Consider the following 17,298-nt stretch of genomic DNA (forward strand, 5'->3'; position numbering starts at 1 on the left):
AGTATACATATCTTCCAAATGTCTATATGCAGGATCTTGATTGCCTTGCATCACTACAATACGTTTTTTGGATTGAAAAAATGACAGTGCAATGATAAACCCAGATCGTTGTGTATAAAGAATCTGATTACATCAGTTCACGGAAGGCAATCTTTCAAATCGATCGACTGCAAGAAGTTTCTCTCATGATGCCCTTTTCTTTAATTTAGAGCCTGTGTTCCCCTGAATCGAGAAACCAGTTTCGTTTCCTGTTCTCTTTTGACTTGCACTTAATATAGGCTTGAATAGATTCTTGATACCCCAAACCTCATCCGTTGAGGCTTCCCCACACAAACTTCTTACTCCCTTTATCAACTCTGTCTTAATCAGATTTGAATCCTCTTCAAAATGCCTGATTCTCAATTCAGGAAGTTCAGGTTTATAATGTTGACAAATTTCCGTAGAAACCATGCTTAGTAATCTAGTGATTTTCTCTGTACCCAATTTACCCATCTTCCTTGATATATAGCTTCTTCCAGTTGACGAAGACGTTATACTTGTCAAATAAGTAGTCCGGAAATCTCTACAAATGTCTTGCGTTATCTCATCTAGATATTTACTTAAGACCATTGACATACCATCTAAGTTTATAACTCTTAGATTTTTGGTCGCATTACCAGATCTCACGGAATTGATCTTACCAGTAATAGCGGTAGAATTGCCTAAATCTTGAGATATTAGATGTGTAGTAGTGGCTGGATCGTTGAGAAACTTATAAACGTTCCTACAAACTATAGTATCCATGTCTTTTTGACTAAAATTTTGATTAGTGAATTTAGGTAATCTTGCTATGGTACATTTACCCGTATTCTGATCAATCCCACTTTTAATCCAAGACGCACAAGGTAAACCGTATTTTGCGTCGTTGTCCGCAAATACTGTCTTGGAAAAAGAGGGCCAATCATAAAAGGTGTTGGTGTTTGTTGTTGACTGATCAGGCAAAGGTGCTTCATGCTCCCTGTTAAGAGGACTGTAAGAAGTCAATGCTTCGAACAATATTGTATCGATTGGATCGACATTGTTCGTTTGGTCTTCCTTGGTGAATTGACTGGGATCCGATGGAGCATCGTCACCGCCAGATCCGTCTAGCCGGATGTTGGAAAGGCTTGGATTGCTCATACTCTTATGTATTTCATGTGTCTCAAAATCCTGGAATAAATTATCAAATTCTGTATCGAAAACACTTGCATCTTCGAAATACTTTGTATAATCCTCCTTCTCGTTTGCTGAAAGATTCGCAGATCCGAAATCAAAATCAAATTCTATGTATCCTGCGGTATCATTATTGTTTGGGATATCCAATTCGATAAGGTCATCAAATTGGTTGTCTCGAGAAGGTGCCGCCATGATTGATACAGTAATGATACTATAAATATTTCTTATATCGCTCACTATCGTCTGAGCGTATGTATTTGCGTGCTCAAAAGAAGTTGAACTGAAGATGTACGGTACTCGTACAATATGGTGGGAAAAGGGAGAAAGTAATGTGTATACTTCGACAACTTACTCGTTAAATGTATACATATTTGTCAAGTATGGTATATTTCGAAAGTGGTTTCTAACCCAAAATCAGACTCAGGTAAACTCGCACCCTTGTAAATACGTTCTACTCAAGTCAATGGAAGGTTGATAAGCGCTCAAAACGCTATTATTGCCTTCCAGGGGGAATCACATCCTTTTATGACACATTGAAAGTGAATCAACCTTTCAGACGGAAAACAAAACTACCTCGCTAATATTTTTCAGTACAACTGCTTAGTCATTCAGCATTTTCGACATTATTCAGAACCTGGTGTCATCATCGATAAGCCAAAATATTCATGCGTCATATAAAGTCACGCATTAAGGAGAGAAAAGAAAGGAAGAGCTTACTCCGACCAGGCTCATAAGTCATTGCTCGTTGAATTTCAGGCTGTACAGCCGCTGACATGAAGGTATATATTCAGCCTACAACTGTCGAGTTACACGAATATCAAATCATCTTTTGAAGATTCTCATTTGAATGATTTAATCGAGACTCATTTCCATTTCTCCAGTATACTTTCATACGCGTATTTCAGCTTTTTATCGTTGATTTAATCACTGCTATAAGATTTTGACTCAGTTTCGCAAAGATAGCTAAGATACATAGGCATCCCTCGATTCATCAAGAAGAAGAGGGAAATCTCCGTCTGATACGATGCATGAACCTACCGATCAAGACTATAGGATTTTGTTTGAGTATGAACAAACAGATGATACTTCTGAGCTTGGTAGAGAAGCAAGTTGGGACTCAATTTTAGCATCGGAACCCAATTTGGAATTAGACGAAAAATTACAAAAGATTCAAGAGGATGAACAAACTGAATATACACAACAAGAATTATCGTTCTCCTCTTCCCTTTCGGACAATCCTATGGGACAGTCACAGTTGAGAGATGAATCTGTTCCAAATGAGAGTACTGAGCTGAACGCTCATTGGGATTGGGCAACTTACGCCAAACTACAATTTGCGAAGGCAGATATTAGGGATGGACTACCTTGTGCCACTTGGATCAAAAGAAACATTACCAAGGAAGAACATGGACAGGCAATAATGTCGCTACCTAGACATACCGAGGTTTTCACTGAAGCGGACCTTAGAGGTATAGTCCGTCAACCTAAGATAATGGATAGTGAAAGGGACATCCTTTGGAAACCTATGTCAACTTGGTTGAGTAAATATGCCGAAAGTATAGCAAAGACTCTTGCAGAGGAAGGATATGTCAGTACCGTTCTTAGTTCTGGAAAGCCTTCACAATCTAGATCTCGTAACGGAGAAGCTTCCGATAGACTCGTTGAAGATGCTGGAATCAAAAAGAAATGGAGAGATACTCCAGCATTTCCGAGAAAGGTTCATAGATTGTTATCATTGGTTTCGGAGAACATCTGTCAGTCTTATCGTCCGGATTTACCTCAAGTGACTATGCAGGTTTTGGAACAAGCCTCTGAGAATGGGATTGACATGAGAAATGAACTATTGTGTGGTGTAAGATGCATGATGAAAGAAGCATCGAAAGATGAACGATGGGGTCTCGATTTCATCCCGTCACAAGATACCAGAAGGAAACATCGTCGATGATCGGAACTTGAGCCGGTATTTGGAGATATTTATGAGCATCGCATGTATGGTATTTTGGCGCAGAAACTCATTGTCGAGTATGCCCCTCTATCCCCTTCACGATACTTAAGGAATGAAATGTATGATTAGCATTTAGCCGGGTTCGACTAATTACAAACGTAATTGCGTACCGTTATCAGTGATACAACAGTTGTAAGGTTGAAAGAGCACAGGAGATGAACGGGGATATCTACTAGGTTTTCAGCTGTATACTGAATACTTTCCGTTACCCAAACTTCTCTGGATAAGCCTCTTGCGCATCAGTCCAATCTGTCTTCTCTTTGTATATCACGCTTGAATACCCATAAAGCTAACAAATAGTATCAGAGGTTCCAGCATCCGCCACTTCATCAAATGTAGCACCCTCCTCTGAAGCAATGAGCGATAATGATTACAGAGACGACTTGTATGAATGAGTCAGTATGCATCTTGAAAGATTCAGTTCATTACCAATATGCATAGTATGGTAAGGATTTATGAGCTATCTAGGAAGTCATACCTTGAGCGACAGCTTGATCCCAAGCATCTTTAAACTCTTCCATACTTCTACCTTGACTCAATTCAATCATTTCTAAAGGCATCATATTACTCTGATATGTTGGCGCGTTCCGACTAACCGATGGATGCGATTTACAATCGATAATCTTGAAAATTGGTAGTCTATCTTGTTTTGTGTCTTGTCCGGGTGACGATATCGGCTCTAATGATGTTTCGAGTATGGATAATAACTCTTCATAAGTGAATAATAGGGAATCGACTGATAAGCGATAAGGTTGAAAATCTATTATTTTTGCTGATGATAGATTGGGTGAGAGGTATAAATCGAATATGTCTATGAAAGTCACATGATAAGCTTCAATATCCCGTAGTGGAGAATGGACTCAAAGTCAGCTTACAATCATCGCGTCCAGTGTAATTTTCCCTTATCTCATCTTCCCAAAATGCTCTAACTGTATCAGAGATTTTGATACGGGTTTCTTCGGATTGCAAATGGTCGTAGAATACATTATCCCGTTGCGTTATACCTATATTCAATGGGATCACAGTGAGTTCTTTGCAACGAAGTAGCAGTCGCAATCACCTTTCAACTCACCTATCAATATATTGTTCCTTACAAAACATCTTATCTCTCTTGAAGGAATGACTTCTTCGAATCTCTTTAGAACTAATTCCAACTTCGGTTGATTACTATCCGCCATTGAATGTTCCTCACATCCAGAGTAAGCCCTTTCGGGATCCAGATCATGTGAGATGAAATCACTCGATTTCAGCAAGAGGTATACATCCGATGGTGAAGTACAGTGTAATGGACCTGAAGCTGTTTGAGGTAAGATGAAAGCTGCGTCCTAATCATGTATAATATGGGATGATTAGCAAATGTAGGATAAGGGCTGGGGTAAGAATGCGAAAAATCACCTTTGGAGCTGTCCAATTCAATTTAGGAAATACCGCACCATCGTATTTTTCTAACACCTCACGTATAGCGGCATTGAGTTTCGGTAAATTATATATAGGAGCTTCGGATGTGCTTGAAGAAGAAGAAGATGAGCTTGAATACGAAGCATTTGAGTTGGGTCTTTGCCGCGTCACCGGTTGCTGAGTAGAGTTTAATGTTTGAGTATGGAAGCGACTAAAATATGGTAAGAATGAGCTACATATTTACTCGTATGAGGAAAATTACCATAGCTTACCCTTCACTGCCTTCCGGCAAAAATATTGAATCTGCTTCTATCCACTATTCCACCCACACGTTAGGTCCAACGGCATTTCGATCACGCGCGAGTTTGTGATAGATTCCAACTTACTCGTAGAAACTCTTCTGCTTCTCCCAATTCCTCTAAATCAATTATCGTACTAGGAAAAGTTATATCTTCGAAAGTGTCTAACCAAGATGAAGTTCGTGCTGCTTCGATTTGACCTCTTGTCAATTGTGGGAACAACTCAAGAGTCGCCATTTGTGGTATAGGTACCGGCATTCTTCTACTATGATTGAAGTCTGATCAAGTAGCTTGCAGAGCTTCAGAATCAATAACTTATGCGTTGTACCAATTTCGAGAGGAAGGAATATTAATGCAGATCAACTGCTTTGTTTTGGTCGAGTCAAGTGGAGGAATACATGACAACTTGGTCAATTTGGGTGGCAAATTGAAAAAGCAGGTGAACTGTTTTGCGGTGATTGCCGCACTCGTTTCGTCTTCCTGCCTTCATTGTGGCTAAGGATGTGAGTAATAGATCCAAGGTATATATGTATAGATGTGTAGCAGGGTGTTCAAGCTATCGAGGTTTTAGTGAACTAAGGAGATGAAATCTCGGGCAATCTTACTGCTCCTGGGAAGTTCTCGATTACTGCAAAGTTCCAAGTTATCGATTACCATATTTAGCGATTGTAATCAGCCTGGATTGAAATCCATAAAGATCGCTGATTGTGGCATCGTTCTCCAGACTGCTTGTCATACAGTATTGCATTTTTCCGGGAGAATACATTGATCTAAAATGTTAGTTGCCAAATTGAGATAGTCGATTCGGTTTCAGCCGAATACATTTTACTTCGTTTTTGGGCAGATTGTTCGATTAGGAAGACGTGATTCTACCTCACAATCCAGCGTGTCTATATGGTTGCGGGAGTCGGACAAAATCATATTGCAATCATACTGATCTGGAAGAATGTGTTGTATATACATGTTTCGCACTCACTTTGAATTTTGCTAAACCGACCAAAAGGGAAATACTTCATAAATGCTTCCGAATGTGGAAAGTTGTAAGTGTGAATGTAGTTTAACACATCACTTATTTTTATGATTCGATCAATCGATGTGAGCTTGATGGACCCAAGAAGAGAGCAGCCTCTCCCAAAGGCATTAGTAAAATTCGAGAGAAATTTGAGATCAAACAAAGGTATATAAAGTGGCATGACTCGTATGAAAGGAAAGAAAAGGAACCTTCGCACAATCAATCATCATACCTTTGTTTTCGACCCCATCACCTTCAAACGTCATAAATCCTCGAAAATTTCAGGTAACGGTTCAGTACTTCTGAAAAGGCTTGTAATCCCATAATAATACATCATATAATATCCTGTCACAAGTTCTCCGAAATCCTCGAGATCATCGAAGATTTTATCTTTTCAACCCGAATTGAAAAAGTTGTAATAGATCTTGCAACTACCTCGTCTGATATCTCTTTGTACAATGCGCTATCTCAAATCAGCTATGATCTTATTACTTATACCAACAGTAATGGGTGTACCTACCGCAATCGATTTGTCTTCCACAATACCTTCAACCACCAATTTGACTTCAGATTCTGCAGCAATCGCGACATCCATATCAGCCGTACCCACTCCAAGTACAATCATTTCCTCAACTCCAAAAGAAACCAATCGGAAGTCTCATCCACACTCAGGGGATAACAGTCATTCTCATCATGTTCATACTTTGGGTGAAAGAGCTGGATTAGATGACTATCTTTGGATGAATACTGTAATTGGAGGAGTTGAACATGGTATATCTACAAAATCAGCAACAACGACGAAGAATGATCACGTGGTGGCAGAAAGGCAGAGTCCGATGGAGAAGAACGGAATGGAGGTGCTCAAAGATGATAGTAAGCCAGAAAGTAGGGAAGAAGTCGCCAAAAATACTACCACTCAGAAAGTCAGGAGACGAAGGAATTGGAGAAGAAGAATTCATCCTTGAAGAAGATACGGGGTGTAGTATGAGACGATGCGAGTGAGGTACATAGATTATACATATAGAATACATAGATGAATAGACCTTTATTGAACACCTAAATATCGTGATTTTCACAACTTACTTCTATCCTACAGTTACATTTTGATAATCCTGAATTATATGACTAGTTTACGATACTGAAAGAAAAGGGTTACCCCATAAGCTTACTCGCAACTTCCGATAATGTGTCAGCTTACCTTGTGACACTTTGCATATCTTCAGATCAGGTACATCAATTTCGCCTCTTCCCAACCCATCTACTGCTGCTGAGAGGCAATCTGTAAGCTATAAGCCTGATAGCATCCCCTACGAGCTCCATCATTCGATAGCTTACCTGGATACCTCCTATATACCTGACCTGTATCTTCCTTATGAATGTCTTTCGATTCTTTCAGACATCTAATCTCTTCCATCATGATATTGATCAATTTACTCATTTCATCAACTTCTTCCATTCGTTGATAAGGGTTAATCTCGATTTTATCGAAATGTTGTTTTTGCCTGATTTGTTGACGAAGCTGAAATATGTATGCTAGAATAGATTCATAGGTTATTGTAGTTTTCAATATCACTTTTTCGGCCTGTGACCAAGACGATCACAACCTAACTATAAGAGCGGTAAAGGGGTTATGACTTACTATCCATTGGTAGCTCGCTGGGTTTAGTTTTGACTATTGAGAATGCCTAGTACCATCAAATACGATTCATACAGCTATATCGGTACGATACCCTGAAGTACAAAATGAAGTCTTTGAAGTGCTATGGATGATCAACTCACTAGAGCAAGTCTTACTTGATCTTTGATAGTCAGTATCTGAGTTGTATGGACGGATGAGATGAGCGATTTCATGATGGTATTTCGATTACAAACGCAGCTAAGAATTGGAGAGATTCAGGTAAAGTCTGGCACTTATAGCGGGATGTAACATGTCGGATGTTGCACTACTGAATGAGAACAACCCACAAAACTTCTAGTAAGAGAGGAAGAGCAGGAAGGAAGGGAAGGAAGAGGAAGTCGATGTCAATCTATCCGCAGAAAGCAGTCGCGAGGTCGAAATGGAGTTCGGCATACTCTCCGTCATAACATTACTCATTACAATGCTTCCTCTCTTGGTGGTAATGCTTCTGTCCATCAATACTTATGATTTGAATACATTCTACAATCTCGGTTGTATACCCTTGATGAGGTCGACTAAGAACAGCGCAATATACTACTATGCAGCAATACCCGACTATACTACCTCCACCAAATTTGCCTGATGGTACAATCGTTCCTCCAAGGTCGGAAGAGAAGGAAAATAATCTAATTAGATTTCAAGCTGAATTGGAAGTAAGTCAACCTGAACTTCATTGCGCTCAATCGGAAGAAACAACATTACTCTGAACTCTATGATCTGACTATATATAATACTCGCTATAGTTCATCCAATGTTTATCGAATCCTCAATATCTACATTCCCTAGCGACTCAAGGTTATTTCGCAAAGGAAACATTCATAAACTATTTGAATTATTTGCAGTATTGGAGGAAACCTGAATATGTTAAATTCATCATGTAAATTAGGCTTGTATTACCCTGCCTGACCAGAATATATGTCAAGATATGAAATCAAGCTAACTTGCAGAGATATTTGGCTGGTGAACTAGGTATCCAACATGTTTGATTTATTTAACTTTACTACAATCAGATCAGTTTAGATCAAGGTTATCTGATTTAGGATTTATCAATGAATTGATGAGGGTTGGGATCAAACATCATGAAACTTGGTAAGTCATGTCAATCATTTCTCAACGGTAGTAATTCTTCAATCATGAAACGTTTTGTAATCGTTGTGATAATCGTGCCAACACGAAGTTTCTGAATGTAGCTGATATCTGATATTCTTTATTTCTCATATTCAGGCGAGTTGAGAAGCCTCCTACAAAGGATATACCTAAATCAGAAGAAAAGAAAGAAGATCTGGATAACAATCAAGCTCACGATGAAGATGAAGGATAAATTCATTAATCAACTATATAAAGTAGAAAAACCGTCTCTAATTCATTTTGGAGTAGTTAATCTCTCTTTTTTCGGCGTTCTTAAATTCAATAGACCCCTTATCGTGTTCCTGTCGCATTTTTGCCAACGAATCATCAGCGGGTTGATGATTTGGTCTCATGACAATCGAAAGAGGATCTTCGTGTGCGGTAGATGCCCAAGAGAAACACAATTTGGTATTACAGCTATTCAGCTACGGCTAGAGCCGGTAGCATCAGCGATTGCCTAATTAAATCCGCAGCTCATAGTCTCATTGTACACCTAGACGCAGAGAACGTATTATGGACAAGTACCATAGTCTAATTAATCCAAGCAGCATTCATAGTATATATCATGCATATATGGGTCGCCTAATTATTCAATCGTTATATGTTCATATTTATCGTAAGATAATTGCTATCATTCACTAATCTACATATTCTTGTAATCACGCATCAACACCTTCGCCCATAGACCATCTACCAACTACCCCAACACCTCCCATTGTATCTACTGAAAGAAGATTAACGATAGGTCTATCTTTTCTACTTAAAGCTCGTAGTACATCTTGAGCTAGTAAACCTCCAAGCACAGCGAGTGTAGGGGGGAAGAAATGGGTTGCATGCGTTGCGAGATGCCTATTTGGCAGCGAAAGTCTATTAGTATAATCACAAGCGTAATGGAGGTAGTGTTCGCTGTTAGGGGCAACCAAGCGCTTCAAAGCTGGTTATATCTCAAAGAATCACAGGGCATATTGTCAGACTCACGTTATCATGTCTTCATCAACAGCTGGAAGAGTCTTAGCATTTATACCTAATTCTACTCTTAACCTCTCTGCTATTTCTTTGATATCACTAATTTGTCCTTCTCCGCCTAAAGGTAATTGTCCATTTTTCTGCTCAAATTCCCAGAGTGCTACAAAGAGGAAATCAATCAGCTGGTACAACTACTGTTGTTTAGAGGTAGAACCGAAAGCTAACCTAATAAACCCAATACTACACCAGGAGCAGCATTCTTAGTTTCGTTTTTCGTTAATCCTCTATAGGGCGAACCACCTTGTTCAGCTTCTTTAGCTGATTTATCCCAATTTGTTGGTGAGAGAGCTTGAGTGAAAGAAGAGTATGTTAAGGTTTTCTTGGCAAGTCCAGGTGAAGGATTATCGACTGTAGGTTTTTGACTATGTGCTGTGAATCAGCTAAACTTCCTTCAAGGGTGACGGTAGCAAAGTCAAGTGCTATCGTGATTGATGAATAGATCACAACGTCACTCACTTGTATACGTATTCATATGATTCACCTAAATCAGCAAAGACGTAGCCGTAGAAACCATATGTTACGGCACCGTAAAACATCGTTCCTGCCTTTCTAGATGCTGAATCGATAATCTCCTACTCGTGTCAAACAAGTACATTGTTAGCTTTAAAAGAGATAGAGGGAGATCTTATACATCCCCAACACACCGAGATGAGGAAGAAGTGTTTAACGACCTACCAACTGAGATTTAGGTAAATCACAAGCTACCATTACATCCACTTTTTCCTTCTTTAGGAAATCCACTATTTCACCTTCACTTCCTCCAATAAATGGAGATAAAGTCTCCAATGCTGTAAGAGATACCAAAGGATTCAAACTCGATATCTGTGGTAAAGCAGCTTTTGTTCTCTATATATATGCGAACAGGTGTATCGTTAGCTTGTGACCTTGCCCACGAAACAGGCGTGTAGGAAGAAGCTAACATTTTGACCAACAGCATTCTCTTCTTCTCTGAACAAAAATCCAGTACCCAGATCTTCTTCAGTCACTATGCCATCATCTGCTACAATCAATCTTCCTATGCCAGCTAACACGAGGTTTTTGATTGTTTCATGTGCTAAACCTCTCAATGATAGAATGAGGACTGTTGATGAACGCATTCTAGGGCAGACAAGTCAGCTTGGTCTACCTGACTGAGAATCCTTGTTCAAGCTAATGAAATTTACATACCTATTTTGAGCTTCAAGACCCCATAATCTGATCTGACGATCATATAGAGAAGCCTCATCTACACGCTCAGGTCAGCTCAAAACGTCCAGAAAAAATGGAGGCAAAATTAGCTCACCTTCAGTTATGTGATCATTTGTTTGGTTCTGCTGAGCTGTAGAGGATGAAGTTCCAACGGCTTGATTTTGGTCTAGGTCTTGAGTCATTTTGAGTTCCTTGCTTGTGGAATATTGATACGACGTGGAATAGTGACAGTTAAACAGGCGGAGGAAGAGGAAAAACACATAGTCTTTCTTACCTTGCGTTGTTGAAGGTCACTTGGAATTCTTTGACGCGAAGGAAATCAATGTTCTGTTTATGTGCCTGATATACTAAAGTCCCGATGACCACGGTGTGGTGTACCGGTTTATCAGGCTGACACTGAAATTTCAGAAATCATCAGGTCCACTCTAAAATCGCAATAACAAATTTAATATCTTTATATTCTGTATTATCTATGAATTATTGCATGTAATCTGAACAGTAGAAAGTGATATATCAAGTATCAAACAGAAATATACCAAGACCTTTTTCAACTGGATAAATTCAAGAGAATTCGAGAAATAAACCATTGCAAGAAATGGTAACGGTACACAAGAAAACAAAATTTGATCCAGCTGCTCATCTAAGTAAACATGGTTGGAAAGGTAAAGGTACAGGTAAGTTTGGTCATCGGTCTCGTGCTGTCTTACTAGTACAGTGACACTTTTCACTTCAAGTAATCTTGCTGCGCAAGACGAGTACTGATATTTTTCTATTGATATAGCGTTGAAACATGGTCATGCAGTTAGGCCATTAGCAGTGGTACAGAAGAAGACTCTATCTGGTATAGGTAAAGATCGTGATGAAGCAGTACCATTCTGGGATCAGTGAGTATTTGGATATCCGCAACATGTTTTCATTTCAGCCATATATGAGGCTTCTGACATCCAATTCATGGTCTTACTGACGTTCGCAATATTCTTTTGTTCGTTGTAGTATATTCGCGGCAACAGCAGCATCCTTATTTTCCTCACCAAGTCCATCTCCCGCACCATCCAGTTCATCATGGGCACCAAATCCAGTGAAAGCAGACGCTAAAGGAAATATAATATCAAGTGGAGAGGAATTGGTAGTGGTAAAACCAAAGTTATCTATAAATGCTACTGCCAGAGCAGGTAGGGAATTAGCTAGAAGAGGTTTATATTCTAGATTTTTAAGAGGGAAAGTTTTACATATTAAAGAATCTGATGATGGAGATAATCAAGATGATTATACTATACAAAGTGGAAGTGGAAGTGGAAGTGGAAGTGGATTTAGTACACCTAAAGAAGTTGAAGAAGTTGATGAGATTATAGATGTTCAGATAGAAGCTGAAGCTGAAGCTGGACCTTCAACTTTAACAATAACGAAAGAGTCAAGTTATAAGAAAGAGAAGAAAGAAAAGAAAGATAAAGAAGGAAAAGGAAAATTGGAAATGAAAATGAAAGAAGGAGAAACGAAAGAAGAGAGAAAAGTAAGAAAAGCTGAAAAAGCAAAACGTAAAATTGAAAAAGAGAGTAGAAGAAGATCTGAAAAATTGATCGGTGGTAATCAAGAGGAGAAACAAGATGAACAACTAGTAGAAGTTTCGATTTTAAAAAATGATAAAAGTGAAAAGAAAAGTAAGAAAGACAAAGGTAAAAATAAGGAAATCGATAATGTGAATACCATCAATCAAGAACAAGTTGATATTTCTCAAGGAAACAAGGAGAAGAAGAAGAGGAAACGTAAAGAAAAAGATAATCAGGATCAAGATAAAGCTCAAGCTGAAGATAAGAAGGATAAGAAAGGTAAAAGCAGTAAGACAAAAGAAGATACAGACGAAAATACTATAGATGTCGAAACAAAGAGGAAAAAATCCAAATCTAATTCAAAAACAAAATCAGAGTAAAATGTGTTTGTTAGATTCTCTTTTTTGTTTTTTTTTTTTTTGGCTCTTAGCATTGTGACATTCATATCCTAATTTACCTTACAACTTAATGGCCATAAAATCGATCATCAAATGTGGTTTTTTTTGCGGTGTTCATAAACAAACAATTTGTATTATATTCGCCTTGTATGTAATATACTAAATATCAGCCCATGATTTGTATTTATAACATCCAAACAAGGTTTACTATTTACCTCTATCTTGTATGCATATACTTGTTTAGTAGAGTGAAGAGCAATGATGTATATGCAGGTATATAGATGGGCGCTGATCTTAATGGTATTTTATGACGATGTTGATGGATTTGAAGAAGGTTGAGAAAGACTCCTGTAAAGATAATCATGCGAGCTTTTCTCTTGCTAAGTGGTTATGAAAGAGATTTGCAAGATTATTGAGTGGTATGATTGGAATTTAGTTTTCGTGTAGTGCAAGGCTGAACTATAATGTCATGCATTGATAGTTGAAGACATTATAGTGTGTACAAGCAAATTAGGGATACATTGTTTTAGGTAAATAACGTATATACAACTGGATTATAACATTTTATTGGTATGGTTTACATATTTAAACTCATTTCCCACTCAACTCCAACAAATTCTTCGTTGAAACCAATACAATCATTTTCACAACCGAAAACCAGTATATTTCCCCATTCCATCTCACCTTCTTCATCTAAATTGTCTTTATTATTTGATTTAATCTTATTGGCTAAATCATTCAATTCTTTTTTCCTTTCTTCTTCACTTAATTTCTTGTTTGCTTTGATTGGGACTTCACCTGTTGTAGATATATTTCTAGGTTCTAAAACCGATATGAGGTATGGTACTAATTGTAATTCAAATGTTCTTTTCCCTCTACATTTAGTACAATTAGGTATAATGTCTGAGTTCGATTTGTACAACGAATTTATATCTAATTCTTCATCTTTTCCTAAAGGTTTGTCACAACCTGGAAACAATCTTTTAGTGATAGGTGAAGAAGATGAATAAGGTAATGGTATACCGTTAAATTCATACCTCAATACTTGTTTTGATCCACCATCAGAACTCTCCAATCGTTTGACGAATGTTTGGAATACTTCGTCAAGATGTTTAGGTAACATTCTTTCCCATGTATCGTCAAGCATAGTAGCTTTCATATCTTCATCATTTTCGATTTCATCGTCATCTGAATCGAGTTCAACGTCTTCCGGCGGAGGTAGATATTCTTCTATCGTAGACAAGTATTGAGCTGGCTGGTACGCGGGTAAGGGTGGTGAGAGGGTAGTTGATGATGACGAAGGTGTAGAAGCAGATATTGTCAGTTTCGATAAGTCGGGTGTGAGTTCAGCAGAAGGCGTTGGAGCGGCGGAAGAAGCGAATGGGTTCGGGGAGATAGATGGTGCACCGAAAAGGGGTTGAGCAGAACCGAACAGAGCTGAGCCGTTAGGTTGGGTCTCGGAAGAGAGCTATGTCGGGCGTCAGCTATGGGTTACATGTGACGCACGGAAGGATAGCTTACAGTGAATGGGTTCTTACGAGCCTTCTCCCGCTCAGCTGCCGCTTGCGTTTCGGCAATCTTTCGTTTTTCTTCAACATCTTGAACGTATTCTTCATTACGTATCGATGCTCGGAATGCTCTTACACTGTGAATGCAGAAAATTAGTTAGAGCAGCTTTGACAACTGTTGATACTTAGTAAACTAACCTTCCATCCCTCTTTTGACATTTCAACCTAGCACAAGCGAAAACATAAAGTGTTCTATCATTTTCGCCATTCTCAAGGGGACAATATACTTGCGAAAGTAATGGTATGGGTTTGTGACATATACCACAATTTATATCTTTCGGTATATTTGCTGCAGGAGGGAAAGTTGGATACCCACCAATCGTTGATATCGTATGTGATTTCAAATCGGGGTGAGATGAAGGGATATTTTCATCGGGCAATGCCAATAAAACATTTGTGTAGTCTAAAGATAATGAAGAGGATGATGATCCAGCTGGTGATGAAGGTGACATCGTGATGAGTATTTAACGACCAAATGACAGAAAAGAAGGCTTGTAAATAACTTGTAATAGCCTTGAAAAGAGAAACGGAACAGCTATGTTTCCAGCCAAAAAATTATCAGCCTCAACTCTTTTGATTCCACATGTTAAGGTGATGAAGATATAGATGGTATGAATGACATAAATATATTTATTTATTATTTTTATCAGAAATAAAGTCGCCAAACTAGTGTAGGACTCGGCATCGTTTTTCTCCTCTTAACAATCAACCATTCTCATTCATTATGAACCTTCTTTCACGCGAGGATCAATCCATTTCACTCAAAACGAGTAAAACGAATCAATCGGAAAGAAGAATGAATTTGAATAATCGAAAGAAGAAAAGAAAAATTAGGTCTCGTCATCGGTATCGTCATTTAAAAATAATATATATATATATATATATATATATATATGTTGTGATTGTATTGTGAAGGAAACCATTATGGGAAGAGAGAGGTGACATGGGTTTCTTCGCATCATAGACATAGATGAACGTCATACTCACAATTAGGTCGTTAAAATTCGTTATATTAGTAACATATGATATGGATTGCTTGTATAGATATCAATATATGGATATATATATATGACGAAGTAGAAAGAAGAAGAAAACAGAAAGATGAAATAAAAAGCATGCGATCCTACGTTTACGAAATTTTGATCATTCAACTTTTTTTTTGGACCTAATAAGGGGGGGTGAAGTGATATGGCTGTTTTGGCTGTAATGCCACATCATTAATATGGTTTTGGTTTGTTTTGGTTCCGTAAACCACTTCAAGATCCGGAATGAAAGTTATGAAAACTCAACATCCAACATCAAAGTACACAAAACACACGCTAAACACAAGGTATCAAGTTGATCTGTTCGCATACACAAGCTTTTAAGGAACTAATGACAAAGCTTATTGACAAAGGCAATAACAGTGGTTTGTGCGCATCAGCATCAATATCATCAAGGGCCTCAAAATTTAGTCTTCGTCGGATATACAAAACAGGTCGATCTGTACGTTTTCACTTAACTCCCATCAACATTAACCGATCAGGATACTTTCCTTGGTTACCAGTAACTTTCTATTAGTCACATCCATCAAAATCAATAATCTACATCTCACAATAAGACAGTGCGCAGAAATAGCCGACGAAGATACGAGACAGACTCGCTTAATCATGCATCCTTTCGATTTCTACCTGGTATACTACATATCGCAAAGGGTGGGATAAGATAGAGAAACTGAGGTATGATCAAGTTACGCGTAAGGTAGCTAAGGATAATTGATTGAGACTTATATGTTGCTGACAATAATAGATGCTCCAAGTCATCTTCGCCCGATGAAAGAGGTAGATAAGTATTTGGGTCATAATTTTAACAACCTAATCGATTGACGAGATCATGTGTCCCGCTCAAATGGAAGAAAATGTTTTCAGCTGTTATGATAATCCAACTATCAAACCATATAGTAAAATATAGTAATGTCCAAGCTCATCACATGCCGACACAGATCTCGAAGGAAAGATCATACATCTGCCGAGAAGACCACACTAGGCACCCGTTTTCCTCTTTGTTTTTGTAATCTAGACTGATGTGACTGACCTGACATTTTTAGCTGTTCCCATCAAACAGCTAACCTACCTTATTCAGCACGACCGAGAGATTTCAAACTAAATTCTTTGATTTGATCTTCCCCTTTCCCCACTTTAGGTCGATCAAAAAACGTTTTCATCAAACTCTCAAATCGAAAATTCTCAAGCTAGCTGAAAAGCAAAATGATCATCAAACTTGATGTGTTTGCCTTAGATATCGATCAACCCGTTTATAAATTCATAAAAACAAAAAACAAAAACACTAAGAAACGGATGTTTATGATAAATGCATCCTTTGAAATCCAAATGATTTGCTCAATTTTAAAGTTTGAAAAGCTACAAGCTAACCGCTATAAGGTATGACAGCATTAAATCAAGTTGCTTGAACACGTATGTAGAGATATGTCTCGTACCTTATGATGAAGAAAAAGAAAGCAAGCGAATTTACCAAGTGGGGTGAAATATCTAGTTTCAGAAGTGAACATTTAGTTTGCAGGGTTTGGTGATTCAGTATGAGGGAGAAAAGATAGTTGAAATACCCAAAAAAATCTATATACAGCAATATCACCTATATATATATATACCTGAATATCAACCTGGATATCACGTTTTCACCTTACCTATAAAAAACCCTTTTTCCCTTTTCCTTAGATAAGATATCTTTGCTATTCATTCTTGTTCCTTGTGCATTTTTAGAGTAATCTCGTTAATCAAGAGCTCGAGAAACCCCAAATCAATACCTCAATCCCGATCTATACATCAAAAAGTGAGTTAATCGACCGTTACTTCTTACC

General features: G+C 38.1%; 9 protein-coding genes across 9 annotated transcripts; 4 read left to right on the forward strand and 5 right to left on the reverse strand.

Moving 5' to 3' along the window:
* Positions 1-183: 183 nt before the first annotated feature.
* L201_003219 (uncharacterized protein) lies at positions 184-1,386 on the reverse strand (the record flags this gene model as incomplete). Its single annotated transcript, XM_066218977.1, has 1 exon — positions 184-1,386. One exon carries the CDS (start codon positions 1,384-1,386, stop codon positions 184-186), a length of 1,203 nt encoding a protein of 400 aa, XP_066075074.1.
* Positions 1,387-2,218: 832 nt separating this feature from the next.
* Positions 2,219-3,139, forward strand: L201_003220 (uncharacterized protein; the record flags this gene model as incomplete). The annotated part of the gene is made up of 1 exon (XM_066218978.1): positions 2,219-3,139. The coding sequence occupies one exon, from the start codon at positions 2,219-2,221 to the stop codon at positions 3,137-3,139; it is 921 nt and encodes a 306-aa protein (XP_066075075.1).
* Positions 3,140-3,663: 524 nt separating this feature from the next.
* On the reverse strand, positions 3,664-5,154 carry L201_003221 (uncharacterized protein; the record flags this gene model as incomplete). The annotated part of the gene is made up of 6 exons (XM_066218979.1): positions 3,664-4,010; positions 4,075-4,203; positions 4,272-4,524; positions 4,595-4,808; positions 4,870-4,913; positions 4,984-5,154. 6 exons carry the CDS (start codon positions 5,152-5,154, stop codon positions 3,664-3,666), a joined length of 1,158 nt encoding a protein of 385 aa, XP_066075076.1.
* Positions 5,155-6,366: 1,212 nt separating this feature from the next.
* On the forward strand, positions 6,367-6,873 carry L201_003222 (uncharacterized protein; the record flags this gene model as incomplete). The annotated part of the gene is made up of 1 exon (XM_066218980.1): positions 6,367-6,873. One exon carries the CDS (start codon positions 6,367-6,369, stop codon positions 6,871-6,873), a length of 507 nt encoding a protein of 168 aa, XP_066075077.1.
* Positions 6,874-6,964: 91 nt separating this feature from the next.
* On the reverse strand, positions 6,965-7,759 carry L201_003223 (uncharacterized protein; the record flags this gene model as incomplete). The annotated part of the gene is made up of 4 exons (XM_066218981.1): positions 6,965-7,020; positions 7,107-7,187; positions 7,244-7,427; positions 7,688-7,759. The coding sequence occupies 4 exons, from the start codon at positions 7,757-7,759 to the stop codon at positions 6,965-6,967; spliced, it is 393 nt and encodes a 130-aa protein (XP_066075078.1).
* Positions 7,760-8,125: 366 nt separating this feature from the next.
* L201_003224 (uncharacterized protein) lies at positions 8,126-8,907 on the forward strand (the record flags this gene model as incomplete). The annotated part of the gene is made up of 4 exons (XM_066218982.1): positions 8,126-8,239; positions 8,330-8,463; positions 8,556-8,675; positions 8,811-8,907. 4 exons carry the CDS (start codon positions 8,126-8,128, stop codon positions 8,905-8,907), a joined length of 465 nt encoding a protein of 154 aa, XP_066075079.1.
* A 466-nt stretch (positions 8,908-9,373) lies between these two features.
* Positions 9,374-11,110, reverse strand: L201_003225 (uncharacterized protein; the record flags this gene model as incomplete). The annotated part of the gene is made up of 8 exons (XM_066218983.1): positions 9,374-9,563; positions 9,693-9,840; positions 9,906-10,102; positions 10,197-10,312; positions 10,416-10,586; positions 10,661-10,838; positions 10,908-10,965; positions 11,023-11,110. The coding sequence occupies 8 exons, from the start codon at positions 11,108-11,110 to the stop codon at positions 9,374-9,376; spliced, it is 1,146 nt and encodes a 381-aa protein (XP_066075080.1).
* Positions 11,111-11,523: 413 nt separating this feature from the next.
* L201_003226 (uncharacterized protein) lies at positions 11,524-12,855 on the forward strand (the record flags this gene model as incomplete). Its single annotated transcript, XM_066218984.1, has 3 exons — positions 11,524-11,602; positions 11,710-11,812; positions 11,922-12,855. The coding sequence occupies 3 exons, from the start codon at positions 11,524-11,526 to the stop codon at positions 12,853-12,855; spliced, it is 1,116 nt and encodes a 371-aa protein (XP_066075081.1).
* A 595-nt stretch (positions 12,856-13,450) lies between these two features.
* On the reverse strand, positions 13,451-14,893 carry L201_003227 (uncharacterized protein; the record flags this gene model as incomplete). The annotated part of the gene is made up of 3 exons (XM_066218985.1): positions 13,451-14,341; positions 14,395-14,518; positions 14,580-14,893. 3 exons carry the CDS (start codon positions 14,891-14,893, stop codon positions 13,451-13,453), a joined length of 1,329 nt encoding a protein of 442 aa, XP_066075082.1.
* Positions 14,894-17,298: the final 2,405 nt, after the last annotated feature.

Source organism: Kwoniella dendrophila, chromosome 4 (genome assembly GCF_036810415.1).
Source record: "Kwoniella dendrophila CBS 6074 chromosome 4, complete sequence".
In the NCBI taxonomy this organism is placed as follows: Eukaryota; Fungi; Basidiomycota; class Tremellomycetes; order Tremellales; family Cryptococcaceae; genus Kwoniella; species Kwoniella dendrophila.